The sequence below is a fragment of the Otolemur garnettii genome, unplaced genomic scaffold (genome assembly GCF_000181295.1).
Source record: "Otolemur garnettii isolate 467f Iridium unplaced genomic scaffold, OtoGar3 scaffold00019, whole genome shotgun sequence".
Classification (NCBI taxonomy): Eukaryota; Metazoa; Chordata; class Mammalia; order Primates; family Galagidae; genus Otolemur; species Otolemur garnettii.
The window spans coordinates 7,990,829-8,017,535 of record NW_003852414.1 but is presented as its reverse complement, the minus strand read 5'-3'; the positions used below and the strand labels follow the sequence as shown (position 1 = coordinate 8,017,535).

Genomic DNA, 26,707 nt, shown 5'->3' with positions numbered 1-26,707 from the left:
CCATTTCTGGGATTGAATCCCACTTGGTCATATGTGGTGTTCTTTTATGCTTTTTAAAATCTGTTTTATAACATTTTGTTTTGTAATTCCATCTATGTTCATAAGAGACTTGTTCTGTTTTCTGTATTTATGATCTCTGGCTTTGGTATCAGGGTAATATAGGACTTACAGGACTATGGAAGCATTTACTCCTCTTTAGTTTTCTGGAAGAGTTTGTTTACAATGGATTATTATTTACATGTTTGGACTTTACTCAGCTTCTTTGATCTGTGGGTTTGTATTTTTCATCAAATTGAAGATTTTTGACCCTTATTTCTTCATATATATTTTTTTCATCCTCTTTCTTCTTTTTATCACCTCCATTGCTTTTATATTAATGGGCTTGAAGTTGTCCCACAGATCACTGCTGCTCGCTCTTATTTTCTTTGAATCTTTTGTGTTTGCTTTTGGTTAGATTGTACTCTTGTGTCTTCACATTCGTTTAATGTTTTCTTGTGCAGTGTATAATCTGCTGTTGATCCCATCCAATGTATTTTTAATCTCAGACATGGCTATTTTCATCCCTAGAAATTGTGTTTGGGTTTTTAATGTTGCTGTGTCTGCTTAACTTTTTGAACTTGTGATATACAGTTATGTTGTTTTAAATATCTTGTTTGCTGATTCTAGAGTCTGTGTTAGTTCTGAATCAATTTCAGTTGATTAATTTTCTTCTTCTTGGCAAGGTGAATGCATCCATTGGTATGTTCTGGTTTACCATTTACAAGTATCTGTGGTTGAGTTTGGATTTTCTTCAGTAAATTTTCATGTTCCACATACTCTTTACTTCAACGGCCTTAACAAAAATAACCTACATGAAATAGGCAAGTGTGCCTTAAGGATTCTTGAAAAGAAACTGAATTAAACATCATATTAAAAATGCTAACACAAATGGACAACACAAAAGCTGTTATGAGCTCCTTGTCATCTACCTGAAGAGGCTAAAAAGATGGTTTAATCAAATCTTGCAGGAAGTTGGCAAGTCAAATTTATCAAAAACACTTATACTGCTGTCACCAATTAAGGCAGGTTATCATCCACCTGCAAAAAAGAGGAAGCAGGCATGGTGAAAAGCAGTTTTAGCGTGTGAGAACTAAGTAGCTCAGTTGCTGCATGTGAAGCAGAGGCCCAGGATTGGTTGGGGACTTTCGGGGTCTGGATTCAGCTCACCTATGTCTGTTGTCTTTGATGGTAGCACTTCAGTGCACAGTGTCTGCTGTGAGTGAGTTCCAGACATAGTATGTGGGAAGAATGACTTGGAGATATTGTTATTTGTTCCCATGTAAATTGTTCTTATATCAGAGACAGTTGTTAGGTTTTTGTGAACAAACATGTAGAAACGGGAAATAATGAGAAAGAGGAGATAGGAGAGGGGAGGCAGAAAACACAGACTTTCTGGAAATGATGAGTTTCTTTGCCTGGGTAAACTAATTACCTGATAACTAGGAAAGAGGCCAGTCTGCCCTTGACTCTGCTTCTGGGGTTATTAAGGAAAAAAGATTTGTCCTTTATATATTATCTGAAAAACCGTGAGCATTTAACTATAGAGTATACATGACAGGTAGTTTCTTTGAAATTTCTGCCAGTGGTTTTAGAGAGGTGTTCAACCCTCATTTTTCTCTGCTACACATTGGAAGAAGAGTTGTCTTGGGCCACACATTAAATACATAATAACAAAAGATTGTGGGCACAGAAAATCTGCATATACTTTCTGTGATGTCAGGCAGCACAGATAAGCAAAAACTTCCTCATAAGTCAGCATATGGCCCTCTAGTCGCAGGTTGGACACCTCTGATAGTACCTGAGACCAAGTCAGAATCATTTCTCTATAAATTTTCTGAAGTATTGTGTTTTTTTAAAGCAATAGGAAGAAAATGTAAATAATTTCATATGTTTATGTCTATAAACATTAATTTATGAATGTTCATAAATTCATTATAGATTTAATTAATTTTTATTTTTAAAGTGACAATTCTTTAGACCAGGTGAATACAAGATTACTTAATATGTGGGATTATTTTGTTTGTTTGGCTGAGAAGTTTTATACTTCGATTTTCCTTGGACTATGTAGTCACCACTGCATCAGCGGCCCATCATTCTAAGGCATAGCTTTATCAATTGGTTATCAGACTAACCTCAAAAACCAAACTTAAAAAAAAATATATCTTTGGCATACAGAAAGACCAGGCATCAAGCATATTTTGAATATGTATTTTTATTACCTAATTTGTGTATGTAATGGATCACCAGAAGTCATCCAGGAATTACTAATGTATTTCCATATTGGTGACAGGTGCTCTATTGAGCATTTAGCACATGAGGGTGCTGTTCATTTTAATTGGGGCTGTTCTGAATTAATTGTGACAAGCTAATAAGATCCTTTGAAAGTTCTTTTTCAAGCTTCTTGAGCTAATGTTTTCCCTCTGCCCAGAGGGGTAGACTGCACATTATTTTTGATACTCTTTAAAGACATGTGGGCAGTTACTGTTCATTTAAGCCAGATGGCATATGTCAACTCCTTTTCCTGAAAAGGGAGAGGTTTCTTTTTTGGCTGCTGTAATAAAGCCTTATACGATTTCTTCTGAAGCTCTTCTCCTTACATAAATTAGTACTTACAGAAGCTTTTCATAGACTTTGGGTACCTCTCTTTCACTTAGGTTTTTGTGCAGATGTTTTTGTATGTAAATTCTTTTCTAAAATTGTGTTGTAGCAAGTCATCATTGATTAGGATATGTGAAGCTAATATATTTTTTTTTTTTTTAGGATAAAAACAAACAAAATAAAGAATTGATAAGACAGGGAGTGAGTGGCCCTTTTATATTTTTACCAGTCCTACAACCTACTTATAGGCAAGAACTGAGTTGTGGTTGGCTGGTGGTGCTCAATAGTCTTAACAGTAGGGTGTGGATGGGTAGGGAACCCCTGAACTGCCATGATCAGCAGTCAGCCATGGATAGTCTTTTCATGTTGATACTGCAGTTCTACCTCTTGACTAATAGGCATAGTCAGTCGTCACCTTAAATGGAATTTTATTTTTCCTTTTTGGAAGAATGACAGGTAAGCGTTTGAATTTTCCAAGCATTTGATTTTTATTTCTTTATTATATCCTCAGCTGCTGAATTTCAGTGACGCTGTTTCTTTTATTTTCACATGCAGAATTCAAAGAATTTGGGGTGTGAAATTAAGCTTTTGATAAAGTGGCTTTTCTGTATTCTGGTTTTCTTGGTAATGGGTTTTAAAAATATATTTTACTGGGAGACTTATCAAAATTTTCATTTCTTCAAGGTGTTGACTTTAAGGTGAAAACAATTTCAGTGGATGGAAATAAGGCTAAACTTGCAATATGGGTAAGAGTTTTTTAAATGCATTTACTCATCATAAGTATTAAACTTGTTTTTCGGGAAGCAGAAGTTGATTTGTATAGTGTTCTAGAAGTGAATGAATAATTTGTATTAAATAACTTTGGGGAGACTTGGTGTTGATTAAAGGATAAACAGTAAATCATTTTATCTTATAGTTGGGTAATTGGAGACATGTTTTACTTCATTTTTTAAAATGTATAATCCTTTCAGAATATTTCACAACAGGATAGAATATTTTAAAAGGTCTTATCTGTCAGAGAGAATTGTTATTGGCTGTGTTTCCTCAGTTTTACCTAGACTGTTTAGATTGAATAGTAAAGACAATTGTTGAGGAGCAGGGGAATGTAGTGAGACTTAGAAAAAAACTGTCTTTTTCCTGTTTGTTAGTGCAGATACATAAATTGAGTTTGCCAACTTTGGGTGTATTAATACCTCATTTTTCCTTCCTGGTTTCTTTTCATTTTCCTGTGAATCCAGCCATTCTGATCCACACTCCTAAAAGGTAGCATTAACTGTCAACAAACTAGGACCCTATCTCAAAAAAACAAAAACAACTCTCCAAGATGCTCAGTGTCCTTGTGTCTATCCTGTCTTCTCCTTTTCATCTGTCCACCTCCCTGTCTGTATCTCTGTGTTTAAATGTAATTGATGATAGGTGAATGTATGTTAGTTATAAAGTATACTAATATATCTAATGTCCACGTACACCGTGATATTTAAATATATCCTTAGAAATAATATTAGAACTGATCAGCAGTCATCAAATTGAGACATACCTTGGCATGGTCATTGCTGTTTGTACGTCAGTCACAGATGAAACAGCACGTGCATTGTATGACGTCCTTCATCTTTCTGGTGTTCTCTGATTGGCACACTATTTCTAATATGTGCTTTATCTTTAAATAACAGATAATTATGTACGTGTGTTTAATGTTAGCCTATTTGCCCCTCTCCCCCGAGTATGTTTAATGTTGGTTAGAACAACAGAAAACAGTTTGGAAAATGTTGGATTATATTATAATAAAATATATATTGACCAGTGTAAGAACGCTGGCCTTTTTGGTACTGAAGTAGAGGCCTGAGTTTCCATGTGCCTATCATCGTTTTTGTTCATGTTCTGCTTTGTGAAATAAACAGATTAGAGTGGGATCTCAGATTCACTGGTTGCAGTGAGATTTTTCTCTTAGACAAAAAGTGTTTGTGGTTTTGTTTTAAATTTACTTTCCAACAGGTAATCACCTCTAGAATAGAAGAAAACTGTTCTTTATGGTAAGTCAAGGCAGAAAGGCAAACATTTGATTACAACAATAAATTTACTTTCTAGTTCCTGCCTAATTAGGCTAGCAGAAAGTATTGAGAGACGTCTTTATCATAGGTCTAGATTTTGTTTCCCCCCGACTGTAAGAATAATACAGGCTTATTCTAAAAAGGGTAATTGAGACAATAAGGAATTAATCAAAATGAAAGTTTATCTTTAATCAGTACATATATTTTAGTGAACATCCTTAAAAATACCTGTGCATGGGCATATATACTATTACACATATGTGTGTATTCAATTTTCCAAAAGAAAAGGATTATATCTTATGTTTTTCCAGCACACACACGATATGTACATTTGATCTATCAGTTTAAATGGCCACCTGGTATTCCATTTCATAGCTATTCTTTAATTTAGTCATCCTTTACTAAAAGATACTTAAATTGTTACCAGTTTTATCTTAATTTTTTCCCATTATCTTTGTAAACAGTGCTCTGATTAGCATCCTGATGTATACATCTGTGTGTACTTGTCCAGTTACTTCAAGATGTGTTCCTAAAGGAGGAATGTTGGCTTAAAGAATGTGAAGATTTAATAGTGATACACACCAAAAAGTCTTATTTTTCAGTTTATACTCATCCATTATTTTTCATTATGATTCTTTCGCACCTTACTCTGTACTGTTGCCCATCTTTCTTGTTTTTACCTGATACTTCTTCACTTACATTTACACTTCTTTTGATTAGTGAGTTCTTTCCCCTCTCAGGTATTTATTGATCTTATTTTTAAATGAATTTTCTTTTTATAAACGTTACCCATTTTAGCATTTCTTTTTTCTTTTTTTTTTGGTCAGGGCTGGGTTTGAACCCACCACCTCTGGCATGTGGGGCCGGCTCCCTACTCCTTTGAGCCACTGGTGCTGTCCAGCATTTGTTTTTTCATGATTAAAGTCATTATGTAAATAAAAATACTAGTTGTCATTTGTTAAAATTTTTCCACTCTGTCTTTTGTCTTTTAAAATTTTGTTTAAGATGAATATGTGTTTGTGTTCTTATGTGTGTATATAATGCTCTGTCATATGCTACAGATTTTTTCCCCTAGTTTGTCATTTACTTTCAAATCTTATTAAAAGTAAATATGTGTGTGGGTGGGGAGGGCCAGTGTAGAGACTTTATTTCCATATCAAAGTGTAGTATTTATATGGTCAGATTAGTTTTCTTCATGGCATCATGGTGTCATGTCTTATTTATCAATAGGAAGGCCTTTCCACTCAATATTAGAAATACATGAACCCATAGTTTTCCTCTGGTTCTTGTGATTTTATGTAAATGAGTTCCGCTCCCACTTAGAAGCTTCTTGGATCAAATAGAATAATAAAGCTTAGTCCTGCTCCTTCTGCCTCCTGGGAGTGTGTACTCATCAGGACCAATTACATAGCATCTGTGAGGTTTTCTTCTTTTACCTTTTTCTATATCTCTGTCTCAGTTCTACCCTTCACATTCTATTATTCAGCCTTTCTAAGATCTTTTCTGACTCTTGGTTTATCTGTATTATTTATCTTCAATAACTTCTCTTCTCCTTCCCCCATCAGAAGATAAAACCATGAGATAGAAATTAAAGCTCTGCTTCTTTTGTCTTAAAAAAGATGCCATTATATCTACCCCATATTCCTGTTTTGAAAACGAACATAAGCAAAAATCTTAACTTCTGCCTATGTAAACATATAAAATTTATAGTTGTTATATAAATCCTGATCCAGTGCTATAGCTCCAAGGGTTTTTTTTTTTTTTTTGGTCCAAATTATCACACTTACTTAAACATTTTTATAAATATGAATCCAAAATGGCAAGACTTTAAACATCTGGCTGAAGTATTCACCAATAAAGTGTCAAAGTCAGATGTAATATTTTAACAGTAAATTTTTTGTATGTAATCTTTACTTTTAAAACATTGCACTTTATGGATTTTTAACTGGAATTGTAGTTCTGATTTTTATGTTGTCTTTCATCAATGCAGTTTTTGAATTGATCTCAGTGAAGACCAGAGAGAACAAAGTTCATATTCACTTGCTTTCTGCCAGCTCTGGAAGTATGGGTACAGTTTCCTTATGCAAATAGAATGGCTTTTTCCCTGCCATAACAAAAAGTCTTGGGACTGAAATATTTCATACTTGGTTCTTGCCTCAAACTATTTGTTATGAAAATGGAACAGTGTTCCATGTGTGGAAAAATAGCTCTTCTTAAATTTCCAAATTCTCTGTTCTAAAATTGAGTCTTGTCTTTGAAATAATGGCTTTTCCTTTCCTTTTCTTTTCTCTTAAAAAAGATAGTCCATGGTAGTAAAAGTTAAATCCTTAATATGATGGAGTTTCAAAAGTTATAATTGGGTACTGAGTAATTCGAAGGTTGCTAATTTGTCTTTTTTTTTTTTTTTTTGCATGTAAGTGAATAGCTAAGATGTGTTTTTTGTAAGGGTTTGTCTTTTTAAAATATAAATTTTTATTTAGTTTGTATGAATTAGATTTTCTGAGATAAGTACTAATCCAAAGCTGTGAGCATTTCTAGTTTCTTACTTTACATACATATTAGCAATGCAATCTGAAAGTGGTTTTGTAGTTTAACATAGAAGTTAGATCATCATGGCTCCCAGGGGATTACTGTTTTTTTCCTGCAAACTTGAGTCTTGATTCCTTAATCAGAGAGATCAAAAAAGATTATGAGCATTCATAATATGTTTTATTAATGATTGTTTAGTCACAATATTGATCTGTATCACATTAATTAAAATTATCTGTTTGAGGTAGTAAGTCCACTTTGCTTATGCATTTTTTGGTTTGTATTATTGTTCTTAAAAAGTTGTGTTAATGTGCAGAGTGAATAATTTTAAGTATCAGAGGCAGAGTTTTTAAGAAACTATAAGACAGTTTTTATAAAGAGAGAAATCATTTTTTATTTTATAAATTAAGTTTAATTTTAAAGTCATTCCTTCAGGTTTCATATCCACAGACCGCAAACTTAAAGGGGCAGATAGTAAATGGTCCAGTCCTGAAGTGGGCTGTGTAGTTTATGCATAAGCAAATTGGCTTGCTGTGTTTCAATAAAACTTTATTTTAATAAATCCTTATATAATAAAACAAATGGCTAGCTGAGGTTGTGGTTTGCCAGCTGCTACTTTATATAGTCATAGGTACCTCGAGGCCACAGTCCAAGAATGGTACAAAAACAGCAAAGAGAAGGAACTAGGCCCAGAATTAGAGGCTTATTGAATTCATTCTCCCCACCATCAAGTTCTGAGCAACTGTCTTCTGTCAAGAATTGCTCTGGCCCTTGGAGTTAGACTGGTGGTTTAAGCAGATGAGTCCCTGCCTTCGTGAAATTACATTTCCTACTTAATGTACACCTTTGTTCATTAACCTGAACATGATTCAGAAACAACGTATATAATCAGAAGTGGTTTGGTTTTGTTCATTTTCCTAAAAGAAGGTACATAGAAAACACGAGAGCTCAGTCTAAAACTTCCTACTAAAAATAAGACACTGCTGTAATTCTCTTTAAGTCAGTGGTTCTCAGCCTTGATACTACATTAGGAACACCTGGGAAGATTTTTAAACTTCCTATCCTTACCCATGACAAGTGATTGTCAACTGGTGTGCCATGAGAGGATCTTAGTTGTGTATCAAAAATGTTTAAAGATCATTAATTACATCATTTTCAAAAGAAGTTCCAAGCACAGTAAGTATATTCTTTTTTTTACTCTTTTTTCTGATCCACATAATTTAAGTGTCCTGTGGAAGTTTAACTACAGGTTCAAGTGTGCAGTGAGGTAAAAGAGGTTGAGAAACACCACCCTAGACCTATTAAATCAGAATATTTGGGAGTTGTACCCAGAGATTCACAGAAAATTGTGCAACTGGAATTAAGAACCAGGGCTTTCTATGAAATGGATTTTATGTGTGATGAAAATCTGAAATCCAAAATGGCAGAAAACCTTTACTTAGTTGCAGTATTCTAGAGTATATTAATGCTATTTCTGTAACACTTGTCAGTAAGAGAACATATCTTTTTTAAATTTCAATGTTTTGGTACGATGCTAATCTGGTAACAGGTACACTGAAAGCCCTGACTTCAAAATTATATATTTCATCAATGGAACAAAAAAACCCTTGCAAATCTACTGAAATAAAAATAAATAAATAAATTCCAAGTTTTAATGCGTTTCTGCATTAATATTAATAATGCTGTTTGACTTTCTGTTCTTAGGATATTGAAGGTCTCTTATTTATACTTTGTTTTATTTAATAATAACTGTCACTTTTAGGATACTGCTGGTCAAGAGAGGTTTAGAACATTAACTCCAAGCTATTACAGAGGTGCACAGGGTGTTATATTAGGTAAGTTTTTACTATAATTTACTACTTAAACAATCTGTTTCTTGGAGTTTCTGATTTCCTAGGCTGTTAAAGTCTTGTTTCATTTTTCTTTGGGCATATTTTTATGTAACTTTAAGTTATGTTAACTTCATTTAATATTAAGGAATATTAAAACTTAAAAAAAAATTTTTAGGCTTTTGTCTAGCAATTAAAAGATAAGGACAGGACTGTTTTATTTGGCGTAAAAGCATATGGTGATGAGGACATAGTTGAGGGTTAATCTGCTTGTGTTGGTCTGCCTTGTAGTATTACCAGAAACTGGTCTTCAATTATTATCTTGTAATATTTGCCACAGGTTACCAAAGAAGAAGAATATTTGTTGCTTAGTAGAGTCTGTTTTCTTAGTCCTAAAAAATAAATAGCACAAGGATTTAATGCTATTGATTCATAATCAAACACAATTTAGAAACTAAATATGGATTCTCAGTATAATTTGTTGAAAAGTGCTTGTCTTAGCTGGACGTGTTGGCTTATGCCTGTAATCCTAGCACTGTGGGAGGCTGAGGCGGGTAGATTGCTTGAGCAAGAGTGAGATCCCATTTCTACTAAAACCAGAAAACATTAGCTGGGCATGGTGGTGGGTGCTTGTAGTCTCAGCTACTTGGGAAGCTAAGGCAAGACGACTGCTTGAACCCAAGAGTTTGAGGTTGCCATGAGCTTGGCTGATGCCACGGCACTCTACCTAGGGTGACAGAGTAAGACTCTGTCTCAGAAAAAAATGGAAAAGTGCTTGTTCTTGGTATTCCTGGGAAACTGTTTAAAATGAATATTGATAAATCATAGCTATAATTTTTTTGTATCATGACTCGACAGTAACATTTATTATTTTGGTTTGGCATTTCCTGAGTTTATAAAACACTTTAAATTAATAAGCTCTTCATTATAATGCAGGATAATTTAAGACGAAAGTGGTGACATCCATTACTGTAATTTTTTTTTTCAAAGCTGCAAATGCTGGTTCTTGTAAGAAACAACAAGGTTATAGATGTTTAAATTCATATATATTATTTTAATATTTTGCCACATATTTGAATCTTAAACACGTTTTGGTTTAGGGACAGACCTCTTTCATCACTGTGAGTGGAAACAGCTGTTGTTTTGCTTTAATTGGTTTTTAGTTATTGCACAGGATATAATTTTATTTTGGTCACAGTATGTGTTAATAAGACTGAAATGTGTGTATGTATGTGGTTTTATTTCTTTTCTTTTTTACACACTTACATCTGCCATCTAGATTAGTAGATACTCACTCTGAAATACTGAAGGCTTAACAAGAAACTGACTTCCTTATACTCTATAATAGTGATTTTTCAACCAGCGTGTGTGGCACAGTAGTGTTCTGTGAGAGGATCTTAGTTGTGCCACAAAAATTTTAAAGATCATTAATTATTTTTGAAAGAAGTTCAAAGCAGAGTTTTTTCACTCTTTTTATTTTTTTGATCAACATAATTTAAAGTGTGCTGTGGAAATTTAACTATAGGTTCAAGTGAGATAAAAAAGATTGAAAAACACATCTTTATAGTATTGCTAACTTCCGGTTACATATCAAAATATAGTGCCAAAAAGATTAAAAAAAATAAAAAGAAGAAGAAATAATGCCATTACTTCTTATTTTTAATGTTTTTTTAATAAATGACTCTTTCCTTTTATTTTAGTTTACGATGTCACAAGAAGGGACACCTTTGTTAAACTGGATAATTGGTTAAATGAGTTGGAAACATACTGTACCAGAAATGACATAGTAAACATGCTAGTTGGAAATAAAATTGACAAGGTAAGAGGGCAGACACTTGGCATCTTGGTTCTGTATTTCAGTAGCTTTTCTTAATCACTACATTTCTCTTATAGGAAAATCGTGAAGTCGACAGAAATGAAGGCCTGAAGTTTGCACGAAAGCATTCCATGTTATTTATAGGTATGTATGAACGAATATCTGTCCTTTTGTTATTAATGAGAAATTTTGAAATGAAGGTTTTGCTAAATATACCTATGTATTTATTCAGCTCATTGTGGCCTCATACTACAAAATCTTAACTCTAGAACAAAACTTTGTTCCTTATTTTTCTTTCTATAAAAGTAAAGTAGAATTACATTATGTGAAATGGAATCGAGCGCAGTCAAATCACTTCTCTTGGCATCTAGTGGCATTCTTGAACGCTGCTGAAGTTGTGTCTTGCTGGTCCATATGCTGGTAGCATCAGCACCACCTGGGAGCTTGTTAGAACTGCTTCATCTCAGGCACTGCCCCAGATTTTCTGAATTAGAGTCTGCATTTTAACACTATCTTCATATGGTTCATGGGCACATTAATATTTGAGAAACATGGTCGGGCAGGGGTTGGCAAACTACAATATGGTCTAGATCTGGTGCCACTATTTGTATTGGAACACAGCCACGTCCATTCGTTTACATCTCATCTGTGTCTGCTTTTGTGCTACCCGTCAGTTTAGTAGCCAGAGCAGAAGCCATATGGCCCACAGAGCCTAAATTATTTACTGTCTGGCCCTTTGCAGAAAATGTTTGTCAACCCCTTATCTAAAGAGTGGGTTAGCTATATCAGAGTCATCTGAGGAGATTTTGAGGAGTACAGGTTTCTGTGCCTTATCACAGGTCTGAAAGGCAGTGTGTTAAATGCACCCTAGTTAATTCTGACGTGAAGCCAGCTTTAGGAATTCCTAATTTAGCCATTCTGTGGTGTTAGACACCACTAGGAATCTGCAAGTAGAATTGAAAGAACATCATGCATAGATAGAAGCAGGATGATGTGATAAATGAAAAATGCAGGGATTTTTTCAGAAAAGACCTAAATACTACCGTAACTGCTTCCTTTTCCTGTAAGTCCCGTATTTTTATCCATTAGTTTATTCAGTATTTATTGAACACTGAGGATATAACAATGAACAAAATGGACAAACTCCCTGCCCTTGTGGAACTTTCATTCTATTAGGGTGGAAAGACTTAACATAAGTAAGTAGTGCTATGAAGGAAATATAACATTGTAAGGGGAGAGAGAATGACTGGGCTGAGGCTGATCAGGGAAAGTTCTCTGAGGCAGTGTGATTTGAGCAGAAACCCATCATGTGAGAATCCAGAGGGAGATCATCTCAGGCCGAGAGCAGAGCACACATTTTCTGAGATAGACTCTAGCTTAGTGTATTTAAGGAACAGGAAGAAAGTTTGGGAGCTGCAGCATGATATGTTTAGGGGAGAAGGCTGGTGACAGTGGGAGATTTAAAAAGCTCATGTTGGACTTCATAGGGTACGGTAAAGAGATGGATTTTATTCCATGTGTGGTGGAAAACGTGAAGTAATGATTTGATCTGACACGCTTTAGAAAATATCTATTTGTGTAGACAATGGATTTTTGTGCCACATGGTGGAGTTCAGTAGGTACGGGAAACTAGTTTTTCTCTTGCAGTGGCCCAGATGAAAGAAGCGGATGTGGCTTTGACTGTATAGCCATAGTGGCTGGTAAAGCGATGGCAGTTCTGGAAATACTGGAAGGTAAAGCTGGCAGGATGTGTGGATAAATAGAGTGTGGAGTGTAAGGAAAAATAATAGTTACTGACGATGTTAGGCTTTTGACTCATACAGCTAGGTGAACTGTACTGCCATTATTTGGGATGTAGAAGATTGAGATAAGAGCTGGTTTGAGATAAGAAGTGGGAAGTCCAGAATTTTGCTTCCAGATAAGGAAGACATGTTTTTTTGATAACCAGTGGACAGGCTGGTCATTGGCATATAGTTAGCATTTAAAGTCATGTGATTAGAGCAGTGATTTCAGAAAAGAATATGGATAGATGAGGACTGAAAATTGAGCCCTTTGATATTCCAACAATTAGAGGTTAGGTAAAGAGGCAGTGCCAGGAGATAAGGCTGTGTGTAACAACCAGTGAGATAAGAGGACCACCGGGAAGTGCAGTGTCCTGAAAGTCAAGGGAACAAACAATTTAAAGGATAGGAAGTGGTAAGCAGTATCAAATCCCAAAGGTGTCAGATAAACTTGAGGTGTTGGATTTGACAAGATAAAAGGTGTTGGTGGTCTTGAAAAGAATGGTTTCAGTGGAATGGTGACAACAAAAGCCTAATTTAGAGTAGTTTGAAGGAAGAATGTGAGATAAGAAGGCAGAAATAGCTTATATAGATAAATCAGTAAAACAGATTTTCAAAGAGAGTAAAAAAACTGAGTGGCTGCAAGAAGGATATGTGGGCTAGAGGGCAAGTTTGTTTTTTAGTAAGATAGAAAATACTTTGGCAGACTCTTAGGCTGATTGGTATGATCCAGTAGAGAAACTGTGTGATTCTTTCAGTGAATGAGAACTAGGCCAGAGAGGAACACAATTCCAGGAACTAGAACAAGGGATGGCTTAGATTGCAGCACGGACAGTGGTTCCATTGCAATAGGGGTGATGGCGGAGGATAAACATAAACACGCTGGCCGCTTGGTACATTTATTAGTGTGGTGATCAGGGAGTTCTTGCCAGTTCTTGCTTCATTTTTTCTCAACATAATGCTAGATCATCGACTGAGGTGGAGGAGTGTTGAGAAGTAGGAATAAATAGTCATCTCAGGCAGTGAGAAAGGTAATCACGAGGGAAATGTAGGATTGGGAACCAGTGCTGAGTGTCCTAAACATAAACTTCACATGATGTTGACCAGTCTTCATGGTTGTATGTCGTGTCTCCAGACACCTGTAACTGCCTGTTGGCACGCACAGAATGATCAAGTTAATGGTTTAACTTGGAGCGTGAATTTCCCTATATTAAGATAGGAATAATATCTGCTTTGAGGGCTAGCTTTAAAAAGAATTAAGGAAAGGAAAGAACTTTGGCATTAATAGTAGGGCTTTTTATAAAGTACAGGTCTATCACATGATCTTGGGACTGTGTACCAGTGTTCTTATGGATGGAATTTAAATAGCTGAGTTTTGAGAGTTGGGGGAAATTCTTTAATACCAAACCTGTGGGGAGAAATTGCTGATTTAGCTCTTAATATGTTGTAGGCTAATATTTATGCCATAAGTTTCCCAGAAAAACATGGGACTGTGGCCAGAAAGGAATATACTATGTTGTTTTTCCTTGAATTTCAGAGGCAAGTGCAAAAACGTGTGATGGTGTACAATGTGCCTTTGAGGAACTTGTTGAAAAGATCATTCAGACGCCAGGACTGTGGGAAAGTGAGAACCAGAATAAAGGAGTCAAACTGTCACACAGTGAAGAAGGCAGCGGAGGCGGGGCCTGTGGTGGTTATTGTTCTGTGTTATAAACTCTGGGAAATTCCATCCTTCTCTTGCATATTTGATCAGATAGCGTCATCTTTCTGTATATAAACTCTTTAACTGCTATTTTAGGGACCTTGCAGTTTGCACATAATTGTTTTGTATCATGGCAGTAAATATTTGCAAGAAATCCCACTCATCGGCTTTCCCAGGTAAAATGTTAGAGAACGCATGCACAGTCCGCAGTCCGCAATTTTTTTATGTAACATAAAATAGGTGTACCTTTTAAGTACATTTGATTTTATGATTTACATTTATCATGTAACTAAAAAGTCCATCTACTATCTGGTATATGTTGACACGAGGTCCACTTTTGGTCTTTTTGCTTAAATTTTCCTATCAGTTACTGAATCACTTGGTATACATAGAACCCCCAGAACCACAGGGAAGTAGACAGGTGTCATAAAACCTGGCAAATTTCCTTTCAGGAACAACAAAGAGCATGATTCCACAGCCATTCTAGGATGTTTGAGATTCCTTTGTAGTACTAAATTACCCATTACAGGATGTAGTGCAGGCCAATTTACAATTAAATCTTTATTCTGATGATACTTCTAAAATAGCATTGATACGTTAAACAAGTTTGGGATTACTTTTTGATTTACTTCACTAAGCTCAGTGGCTTAACTGGAGTTTTAATCCTGTGATCTGTACGTTGCATTCATGACCCTTTGCACAGCTTTTTTGGTTATGTGGTGTTTGGCAGAATGGCAGTAAGGTTTAACCCATTTTGGTTTCAGAAGGACATGAATAACGTGTTTATTGTGACTCCTATGCTACTTACCATTTTAAAAACCAACTCCTTTTTTCATCAATGTGGGTAGTGTTCGTCGAGGTACCTCAACTGTAGCTCGTGTGGTGTTTATGAATATATGTATCTATGGCTTCCATAATGGCTAGTTGATATGCAAAAACCTATCTCTGTGTTATGAGGGATGGGAAAAGAAAAACACTAAATGACAATTTGAGAAAGACATATTGTTTCCAGATTCTTATGTGTGTGGGAAGATGCTGTCACAATGAAAATCTTGGTAATTTGCTGTAACAGGTAAACAGTAGTTTATCAAACCAACTTGTATGGACTAATAAATCTTTTTCACAGTATTCAGTTTTCTCACCTCTTGCTATTGCAGATTTTATATTTTTTTCACTCATATGTTATTTAATTTACACTGATCTCTGCCATGTTAAACCCCCCAATAAGTGATTTGTCTTTTAAGGTTGGTCACTATAATACCCCTTCTAATATTAATTTCTGGGCCGTTTTTTTCTCTGTATACAGATACAAATGATAAACATTTTTGTGGGTGATCTTTGCAATATGCATGTTAATGGATTTACTTCAGTTTGAGTTCTTTCTGAAATGTCCATCTTTACATATGAAAACCCCACAGTTTACTTGATTTACACTTTTTAGTCTCCACTACATGTGACTGAAGGTTTTATGCATTCTGTATGTTTTTACTAAATATCAAACATTTACTACCATAGTGTTGGAGAAAGATAACACATGTACTTAGTGATTTTTATGTTACATTAAAACATTAGATTTGTGTATTATATAGAGTCTGTACTAAAAGACTTTTCTGTTTATTGCTTTTTGTTCCTTGAACTACATAATAACCTTTCTGTACATTGAATTGTCTTGCTTTGGTCAGAATTTAAATATACGTGAGTCACTTGAAGATAACTTTTAAAAAATGATTTTGTTTGATAGATTTATATTGTAACCTTTTATAGTTTTTGAATAAATACAGCTTGGTTTCCGTAGATGCATTTGTGCAGGAAACATTATACATTTGCCTATTACTCTCATCTAAGGAACATTTGAATATAGTGTTATTCATATTATATGTTGTTTGGCTTTCATTTTACTATTTTGTTGCAAGTTTAGTGTTCTGTATTAGAGATTTTTGTGAGTAAGATAGTTGTAATATCTAAACTCAGGCACCTATAGAACACCATTTTGTTAATTCTTCTTTTCAGAATCTTTTGCAATAGTCTTAAAGGGACTTTTTACAGATGGTACCAATTTGAACAATTGGAATATAGTGTTTTGAATCTAGGAGCCTAGACCTAAACAAATAAGCATTTGATTTATGAGTAATAGTTAACATTTACTGAAAGCTTCCTTGGTGCCAGGTGCTGTTCCAAGTGCTGAATTATCTTACACCTCTCAGCAACATGAAGAGGTTGGTACTCCTACTATGCCTGTTTCACAGAAGAGAATAATGAACAGGTATGTTAGGTCACTTCCCAGAGGTCACGCAGCAGTCAGTGACGGAGCTGGACTCCAGTCAAGGCATTTTCAGTCCTGAGCCCGTCCCCTTCACCTTTGCTCCTCTGTATCTTTATCACTGTCTTTTGTTTTATGTCACTGAAGTATTTTAGATGTACTAGTTGTAGAGTAAATCCCCCTGATGTAGACCTACCCCGCCAGTCATGCGACCTAAAAGTTCAGGTAGTGGAGTAGGTGATCTCTTAGTTCTTTTACTTTCTCAGAGTGGAATAAAAATCTCTGACTTACAAAAGGCACAAAGTTAGGGGACTTAAGGCACCTATTTGTAATTGGACATGAAAAAAGAAATTAAATGTGGCAATGGCCTTTTGTTCAAACTTGAAATTTAGGGAGATGTTTTCATTATTTAATTGTATCCACAAACTCACACCTAAGGGTGACCTTCTAGTTGAGTGCAGTAGAATTAGATTTGATTATGATTCATTGTCGTTTATTTACTCAAGAAATAAACACGATTCTCTACCAAGTGTGGGATGAGCACCATAAGGCAGAAGAGAATCCTTCTTACATCGGTATTTGTGGGTTTGCACAGTGCCTCAAAACCTGTACTATCTTTAAGTACAGTTCAGTATGCATTTTTCAAATGAACTGGACAGCAATCCTTTAGGTATTATAGATTAGACTTCTTGGTGTTCAGGCATTATGCCTCTATTTCTTGGGGTCTATTTCACCAGTAATGCTTAGGAAGTCTTATGTATTTTCCTTGATTAGATATAGGGGTACAAGCGTTCATTCAGTTTTCTAAGACATTTTATTGGTTCTGACTCCAGCCCTCCCCCATATAGTCAACTATAGACTTCACCCTGGGTTTTATCTAAAATGTTGGAAAAAGAGAGTAGATATATATAGACAGACTAAGTCAAGACTTAGGGCTAAGAAATATAGAATTGCCAAGCAACCTTTTATTTATTTATTTATTTTAATGGACAAAACATCTGTCAGGTTGAAGGACATAAAAGGTAGTCAAATCCTGTTTGGGGGCTTTAAATCTTAACTGTTTTGTTGCTTGCTCATTGTGTCATATTTAAGAATCAGTAATGTTTCTCATTGGGCTATGAAGTTTGCTTACGTGCCCCTTAATGAGAGTGTGTGTGTCCACGTACGTGCACACACACACTCGAACAGTTGTGTGAGTGCCCATTCTCAGTCTCGCTCCCTTTCCATTTCCCTCTCATGTACATCCTGGTTCTTTCTTTTTTTAACCTGATAAATACCAAATTGTGTAGTCATACGTGTATTCCTTTAGTTGCTAGTGAGCTTGAGCACTTTTAATATTTTATTGGATATGTGTGTGACTTACTTTAATTCCTTATTCGCATATGCTGTGTGATTGTCCATTCACCATCTACTTCCTTCTCTCACCACCCCTTTCCCAAATAATCACCCTGTTGTTTGAATGGCAGTGTCACACCTCAGTTTTCTAGATCGGCCCAGTTAACACTTAGGCCGTGCCCGCCCCTCCCCCGATAGCAACCACTACAGGAATAGGCGTCTGAGCCCATCAGACTACTGGGAAGGAGCAAGGGTTTGCTGAGTCTTCCCCAGGAACGATTAAAGAAGACACCCTCTTGAAGATCGTGTGCTGTGAGAACTCATGCTCTGAACTTGTTGCAGCTCATTTTTCCAAAATAAAGGAACCAGCCTGAGGCACTACCAAAGAAATGACAGGGAGCTTAAATTGAAGCCCTGAAGCAGTCTGGAACCTATGGATCAAATCACATCTGGAGTGAGATCTTTCTCTGGATTTCCACTTATGTGAGCCAATAAATCCCTTTTTTGTTTAAGCCACTTTGCCTCGGATTCTCTTTCTTGCAAGCAAAATTATGTGGGTGTATGGGTGTATCTTTTTTTTTTTTTTTTTTTTAACTTAGAGCTTCTTGTACATCAGGTTCAGTATGTTGCTGTTTATTTTCCTAAGGAAGAAAAAAGTAACCCATTCATCACGGGAAAAGCCACTGTTAAGTTACTATTAACGTTTTGGTGAGATTACTTTCATGTATTTCTGTATAGATATATACATAGAAAACTGTAAATGAGTTAGCCTAACGTGCTATTTTAAAGACCCTTTGATTTATAGGATCTCAAGTTCTTTTTATTTTATTGCTTTTTCGAGACAGGGTCTCACTCGGTTGCCCTGGCTAGAGTGCAGTGGTGTCATCCTAGTTGATTGCAACCTCAAACTCTTGAGCTGGAAGAGATCCTCCTGCTTCAGCCTCTCAAGTAGCTGCGACTATAGGTTTGCACCATCCAGCCCTGTTAATTTTTTCTATTTTTAGTAGAGATGCATCTTGCTTTTGCTCAGGTTGGGTTTCTTTTAATTTCCTTGTCCCAAGAGTACTTGCTGTCACCCCTCTCCCATACGTGCTCTTTCTGCATTTCTCTATGCTTCTGTATCCATAAGGCATATATATATACATATATATGTACATATACATTTATTTTATATAGTTGGAATTTTTTTTAAGAGACAATGTCTAGCTTCTAGTTTTGTCCCAGGCTGCTAGAGTGCAATGGTGAGTTCATGGTTCACTGCAGCCTTGAACCACTGGGCTCAAGTGAAAACACCCACCTCAACCTGTGAGTAGCTGGGATTAAGGCACGGGCCGCCACACCTGGCTATAATGTTGTTGATATTTAAACAATATACTGTTGGTCTTATAAAAAAAGAGATCATCTATATTCATCTCTGCGTGTTGCTTTTCTTACCCAACAGTAAGCTATGAAAATTCCTCCAAGTCAACTTTTATACATGTAACCCCCATTTTAGTGACTGTACAATATGAATGTCCCATGTGTGGATATACCACAGTTTATTCAACCGTTTGTCTGATAGTGGCTATTACCAGGTTTCTATTTTTCTTTGCCACTTTAGATAGTACCACAATAAATCTCTTGTATGCATATCTTTTTGTTAGATAACTAAGCTGGATCCATGGGCCAAACAAAATGTATATTTTTTTAGTTTTGATACATTGTGCTGATAGTGTTCCGAAAGTCTGTAATAATTTGCATTTCCACTACCAGTACTTTTGAGGGTGTCATTTCCCCTCCATTCTCTTTCCAGCTTAAGAGGTGATCTTACATTTTAATTTTTGCTGCGTTGATTTGTAAGGTATAGTTTTGGAGGTATAACATTTTAGTTTGCATTTTCTGCGGAGTATTTTTTCATGTTTGTAGGCCATTTGGCCTTTTCTTGTTTGAAATGATCATACTCTTTGCTGTTTTTCCTTTTCAGTTTTTTTTTTTGTTGTTGTTGTTTGTTTATTTGTTTTTGCAGTTTCTGGCTGGGGCTGGGTTTGAACCCACCGCCTCCGACATATGTGGCCAGTGCCCCACTCCTTTGAGCCACGGGCGCTGCCCCCTTTTCAGTTTTTTTTTAGTTGTCTTATTGTATGAGCTCTTTGTATGTTACAGGTGCTAATATGTATGTACATGTTATAAGCATTTTTCTTAACTTAAGCCTTGTTTTTATGATTTTTGTCTATCCTATGTTTTCCTTACAATTTAAAAAATATTTTATCACTTCTGGGTTCTCTGCCTCTTAGACTGTACAGTCTCCTTAACTATTTGTGAGATTTTTGTTTTTCTTTTAAAATCTTTAATGAGGCAGAGGCAGGTGGATTGCTTGAGCTTAGAAGTTCAAGACTACCCTGAGCAAGAGAGAGACCTCTTTCTATTAAAAATAGAAAAATTAGCTGGGCACTATGGCGGGCACCTGTAGTGCCAACTATTGGAAAGGCTGAGGCATGAGGATCGCTTGAGTCCAAAGAGAATGAAGTTGCTGTGAGCTATAAAGACACCACGGCACTCTACCCAGGGCCACCGAGTGAGTGAGACTCTCTCAAAAAATAAATAAATTTTTAATGACTTGGAGTTCATTAGTTTATGGCACAAAAAGAGCCATCTCATTTTTCATAGGCGTGGCCAGTTGTGTACCTACACTGTACATTAAATAAAACCTGCTTTTTGCCACTGAGTTAAAATACCGCTTTTGTCCTAGATGAAATTCCCAGAAATATTCTAATCTACTTTGGTCTTCTATTTTGGGAGCTCTTAACCTTGGAAAAGAGTGTATTTCAGTATAATTGGTTTTCTTTAATCCTGTGTATTTTATGTTTTGATAAACAGAATGGCTGTGCGGATTTCATCAGAGTGCTGCAGGACTCTGGTAAAGCAAAAGTTTTAATGATGGTGGCTTTATGTTGGGTGGCTGGTAAGACAAGTCCTTTCTCTTCAATTTTTTTTTTCTTTACGTAGGAATCTTAAAGATTACTTTATCCTTTGCCCATTTATTACTTTTGGTGAGTCCTTTTTTCATACACTTACGTGGAGGAATTCTTAAATGGAATAGGGATACTAATCTTTTCTCGTATTCACCTAGGACTTGTCTTTTGAAATTATCTGAAATAATGGCATACTTAAAAGTTTCGAAGACCAGAATTTTAGTCATTTGAATCAAGTTTTTAAAATTGGGATTCTCTTTGGAATTATGTGATATTTCTACCTTAATTATCAGAAAACTGATCATTTAAGGACAAGACTTGCCATTGGGGCATGTTTATTCATATTTTGTACTGTTTTTTAATAATTCACTTTTTCTTCACATAGGTTCTATACCTTCTTTATTAAAATTATTAAAATTATCCCTAGGGATATTTTTTGGGTGGGGAAGGTTCAGGGTGAATAGTTGTTTCCATTTCAGAATCCGTGTGGTTTTTCTAATAAAGGAAAGCTGTTGGCTTCTCTGTTTATCCAGTCAGCTAATCAATTTCCTCAATTTGGTACTGCTTTGGTAATGCTTTGGTTTTAACTAGCGTTTCTGTAGTTTTCTGAGTAAAATAGCAAAAATATTTTTAATATTTATTGCCCTTGATGAAATTCCCATTAGTATTATATACTTTGCATACATAAGACCACATTTTGATGAGTTTTAACAAATACATACACTGGGAGTTTTATACCATCACAGTCATGATATAGAACATTCCAATCACCTAGAAGTTCCCTTGTGTATTAAGTTTGGTCCCTCGTCTTCCTCCAACCTCTACTACACACTTCACCCTGACTCGGGGTTTCTTGGCGACACCAGGAAGATTAGCTCTGGCTGTGGTGCAGTCTCCACCTGGTTATTCTAGATTCCCTTTCTCTCCCTTTTTATTTATTAAAAGCCTTCATCTTCATTTCATCTTGCATAAGTCTATAGAGATACATGAAGATGTTATTGGCTTCCTTCACTATTAAGATTGGTTCTCCAGGCCAGGAATGATAGTTCATGCCTATGATACTAGCACTCTGGGAGGCTCAGGAGTTTCAGACTATCCTGAGCAAAGTGAGAACTCATCCCTACTAAAAATAGGAAAAATTAGCTGGGTGTGGTGGTGGATGCCTGTAGGACCAGCGGCTCAGGAGGTTGAGGCAGGAGGATCACTTGAGTCCAGGAGTTTGAGTTGAGGTTGTTGTGACCTGGGCTGAGACCAGGGCACTGTAGCCTTGGGTGACAGAGCAAGACTCTGTCTCAAAAAAAAAAAAAAAAAAAAAAAAGATTTATTCTTCAATTCTTTTAATATATTTTTAACATGTTCTTGGGTAGGACATAAGAACCAATTTATGTGCTTAGACGTATCCCCTTAAGTTAGAGCACTCATTTGTTTTTAACTCTTTAATTATTTCATTTCACTTTTATGCAGACAAAGCTGTTCATCCTTTATGATTTCTGGATTTCCCTTTTACTTAGTTAGGAAGGCAGCCCCATCCCAATGTTACATAAACATTCAAATGTTTTTCTCCTACTGTTTTCACAGTTGTTTGCTTGTTTGTCTTTACATTTTATGATGTGTGATCCATCTGGAATTTGTGTTTACAGAGTTTTTATGATGTGTATTTTCTTTCAGGCCGCCAGCAGACTATGCCAGCATAATTTAGTAAATAAACCTTTTCTCCCCTGAATAGAAATGTCAAAACTCACTGATTTATTCAGCAAAGATTTATATCAGACCTCCTGTTTGCCAGACACTGTTCTAGGTTCTAGGAATAAAGTGGTAAATAAATCAAACTCAGTGTCCCATGTAGTTTATATAGTAGGGAGGAAGGCTTAGAGTAAACAAATAAATTACATGGTTTTAAAATAATGGGTTGGGAAGAAAATAGATCATGGTGACTGGATAAAATGTGTATCAGGCTCAAGCAGGTCTTCTCTGAACACGTGACATCGAGTGGAGACCCTAGTGAACAAGGGAGGCTCCTTTTCCTGAAGTGGGACTAGCAAGTGTGGAAGGAAGTGAGAGAATGAGCAGAAAAGTCATAGAAGGAGGAAGCTGGGTCAGGTCACATAGGACCTTGGGGAGGCTGGTGGAGTTTGGACTTCATGCTGACTGTATGAGAAGCCACGGGAGGGCTTTAAACAGTGGAATTGCAAGCAAGTCAGCGGTAAAGAAAAAAAAATACCTTTAAAAACTGGGTAGTAAAGGATCTGCATGGATCTTTCTCAAGAGAGGTCTTAAAAGTGGCCCCTCTTGTCTCATGTTGAAATTTGATCCCCAGTGTTGGAGGTGGGGCCTGGTGGGAAGTGTTTGGGTCTTGCAAGCAAATCCCTCATGAATGGCTTGGTGCCTTCCGTGCGTAATGGGGGAGTTCTTGCTTTATTTGTTCTCTTGAGAGGTGGTTTTTTAAAAAAGCCTGGCACCACCTCCTTCCTCTCTTGCTCCTACTCTTGCGAAGTGGCAACGCCTGCTCTTAAGATTCCCCAGGCCCTCCCCAGAAGCAGACGTTGGCACTATGCTCCTTGTATACCCTGCAGAACCGCTTTATAAATAACCCAGCCTCAGGCACATCTGTGTAGTGGTGAAAAATGGAATAACACGGTGGTCCCCATCCCTGGCCCATGGATGGTACTGGTCTGTGGCCTGTTAGGAAGCTGGCCGTGCAGCAAGAGGTAAGTGGCAGGTGAGTGAAGCTTCCTCTGCATTTATAGCCGCTCCCCATCACCCCCCTGAGCGCCACGACCTGTCAGCAGCATGAGATAGTCCTAGGAGCATGAACCCTGCTATAAGCCACACATGTGAAGGATCCAGATTGTGTGTTCCTTATGGGAATCTCAAAACTATCCCCTCACCCCTGGCCACTGAGGAAAAATTGTATTCCATGAAACTAGTCCCTGGTGCCAAAAGGGTTGGGGAGTGCTGGGCTAACACAGATGGCCAACAGGTATATGAAAAAATGTTCAGCATCACTGGTCACCAGGGAAATGCAAACCAAGCCACAATAAGATTTGTGGTTATTATCACGAAGACAAAAACATCAGACCAAAAAGTGCTAGTGAGTATGTGGAGAAAAGGGAACTCTTACACATTTTTTTTTTTTTTTTGAGACGGAGCCTCAAGCTATCCCCCTGGGTAGAGTGCCGTGGCATCACGTTCACAGCAACCTCCAACTTCTGGGCTCAAGCGAGTCTCCTGCCTCAGCCTCCCATGTAGCTGGGACTACAGGCGCCCGCCACAACGCCTGGCCATTTTTTGGTTGCAGCCATCATTGTTGTTTGGCGGGCCCGGGCTGGGGATTCGAACCCGCCACCTTAGGTGTATGTGGCTGGCGCCTTAGCCGCTTGAACCACAGGCGCCGAGCCAACTCTTACACATTGTTGATGGGAGTGTACGTAGTACAGCTATTATGGAAAACAGTATGGAGATTTCTCAAAAAACTAAAAATGGAAACGGCCATATGACCCAATAGTCCCATGACTGGGTGTTTTTATGGAGGACTGGGTGTTTGTTTATATCAAAGAAACACCTGCACTCCCACGTGTATTATAGCCATATTCACAATAGTGAAGATAGGGAATCAACCTAGGTGTCCATCAATGGATAAAGAAGATGTGTGTATACAGAATGGAATATCATTCAGCCATAAAAAAGAATGAAATCTTACCATTTGTAGCAATCTGGACGGAACTGGAGATAATTATGGTAAGTGAAACAAGCCAGACACATAAAGACAGATACTGCACGTTCTAACTCATGTTCCCTTTTGTTTCACTGGCTGGAATGTAATCACCTGGCCACATCTAACTCTAAAGAAAGTTAAAAAAATACAGTCTAGTCTAGGCACATCACTATCCTCAACGTCATAAAGGTTCTATGAGTAAGGAAGAAGTGTTGGATGGGTATTGGAAAAATAATTGACCAATTTTGCCATAGAAGTAGTATCACTTCTAGGCTGGGTATGATGGCCTCACACCTGTAATCCTAGCACTCTCGGGAGGCCAAGGTGGGGATAGATTGAGCTCAAGAGTTCAAGACCAGCCTGAGCAAAGGGAGGCCTTATCTTTACTAAAAAAAGCAGGGGTGGGAGCATGGTGGGCACCTATAGTCCCACTACTTGAGAGGGTGAGGCAAGAGGATCTCTTGAGCCCAAGAGTTTGAGGTTGCTGTAAGCTGTGACGCCTTGGCATTCTATGCAGGGTGATGGAGTGACACTGTCTCAAAACAAACTTGATACTTGGAAGCAAGAATGGAAGCAGAGAGATGTGTAGAGACGTATAGTGTGTTGGAAAAGTCTAATGAAAGGATGATGGTGGATTGGACCAAGGGTGGTGATGAGAAGTGATGAAAAGCAATCAGATCCAAGATCTAGGATGAAAGTAATACCAGTAAAATGTGCTAATATATTAGAGAAGAAAAAGAGGAATTGAAGGATGATTCCTGGGCATTTAGCGTTAGCAACCAGGGAATGGTGTTCTGTTATAAGATGGGAAATACAGAGGGAGAAACAGATTGAGGGTGGAAAATTATTTTGGACCTATTAAATTTGAGTTGCCTGTTGGATATCCAACTGGAAAGTTTGAATAGGCATTTGGGTATAAGAGTCTGAGGCTCAGGGGAGAGGAGAGATCTGGAAATATATATATATATTTGGGAACCAATAGCTCATAGATAAAATTTAAAGCTATAGACCCACATGAGGTACATAGGAGAAAATCACTGAGGGAGAAAATATATCTATAAATAGATACTGAATAGAACAGCACTGAGTGATAAATCTTAGGACCTTTCCTGCTTTAGACCTCAGGAGGGGGAGCTGCCAGAAAAATTAGGGGTGGGTGGTACCCTAAATATCCGTTTAAGCAAAGGTTTCAAGAAGAAGGGAACAGTCGATACCAATAATGGCCGACATTTTTTGAACGCTTATGCCAGGCAATTTCAAAGTGCTTTACACATATTAAATCATAAAATCCTTCCCAAACCCTGTAACATGGCGTAAGAAAAGTATTATCATCCTCCTTTTACAAATGAGAAAACCTTGGCACAGGGAGGACGGTGACTGGCCCCCGTTTTCACAGCTGATTGAAGACCAACAGTCTTGTTCCAGAGTCCGTGCTGTGTCTGGTGGGTGTAAAGTACTTTTAGACACTGTCCCTGCCATTGAGAGTTGGACCTACACAAACAGAGAATTTACGTTGGATTTGGTTATGTGAAGTTCACTGGTGACCTTGACAGCTTCTGGAGGCGTGTATGTGAGGGGGAAAGCCCGATGTGACAGTCTGGGGAAGGAGAAAGTGGAGGCAGAGAGTATAGACAACTTGCTAGCATGGAGGCCTCTCCAGAAGGGTAAGTGGAGTCTAGGAGACAGTGGGGGTAGTGTGGAATGTCTGTGTGTCAGTGGGAGCGGTCCACTACAGAGCGAGAAAAGTGAACTTGTAGGAGCAAATTCCTGAGTAGGTGAGAAGGGCCAGAGTCCATTGCTTGGGTGGGGATAGTGGCCTTAGGTAGCAGCAGGGAGAGTGGGGCCACTGTATCCCAGTAAGACCACCTGTGAGCACAGCTGAGGACAGGCCCGTTGGTTTGGGGTAGGAGATGTGGGAGTCCTCTTCTGAATGCGTCTGTCGTGCAGGTGAGAAGCAAGACTAGCATTAAGATGAATAGTGGAGAGGGGAAGAGGGAAGAGAAGTTGGGAAGTGATGAGGTGCCTAGGAAAGGAACTGACCAGGGAACACAGCAGAATCAGCAAGCAGGGCAAAGTGATTATTTGAAATCTGCCATCAAAATTA

At 37.2% G+C, this 26,707-nt stretch overlaps 1 protein-coding gene across 1 annotated transcript in view; it reads left to right on the top strand.

The window, feature by feature from the left end:
* RAB18 (RAB18, member RAS oncogene family) overlaps nt 1-16,473 on the top strand; it is a 35,943-nt gene extending 19,470 nt beyond the window's left edge. The window contains exons 3-7 of the mRNA XM_003786734.3: nt 3,322-3,383; nt 8,977-9,049; nt 10,744-10,862; nt 10,937-11,003; nt 14,178-16,473. Of these exons, the coding sequence (XP_003786782.1) occupies nt 3,322-3,383; nt 8,977-9,049; nt 10,744-10,862; nt 10,937-11,003; nt 14,178-14,353 (497 nt within the window). The 3' untranslated portion in view covers nt 14,354-16,473. The remainder of the gene's footprint in view (nt 1-3,321; nt 3,384-8,976; nt 9,050-10,743; nt 10,863-10,936; nt 11,004-14,177) is intronic.
* Nucleotides 16,474-26,707: the final 10,234 nt, after the last annotated feature.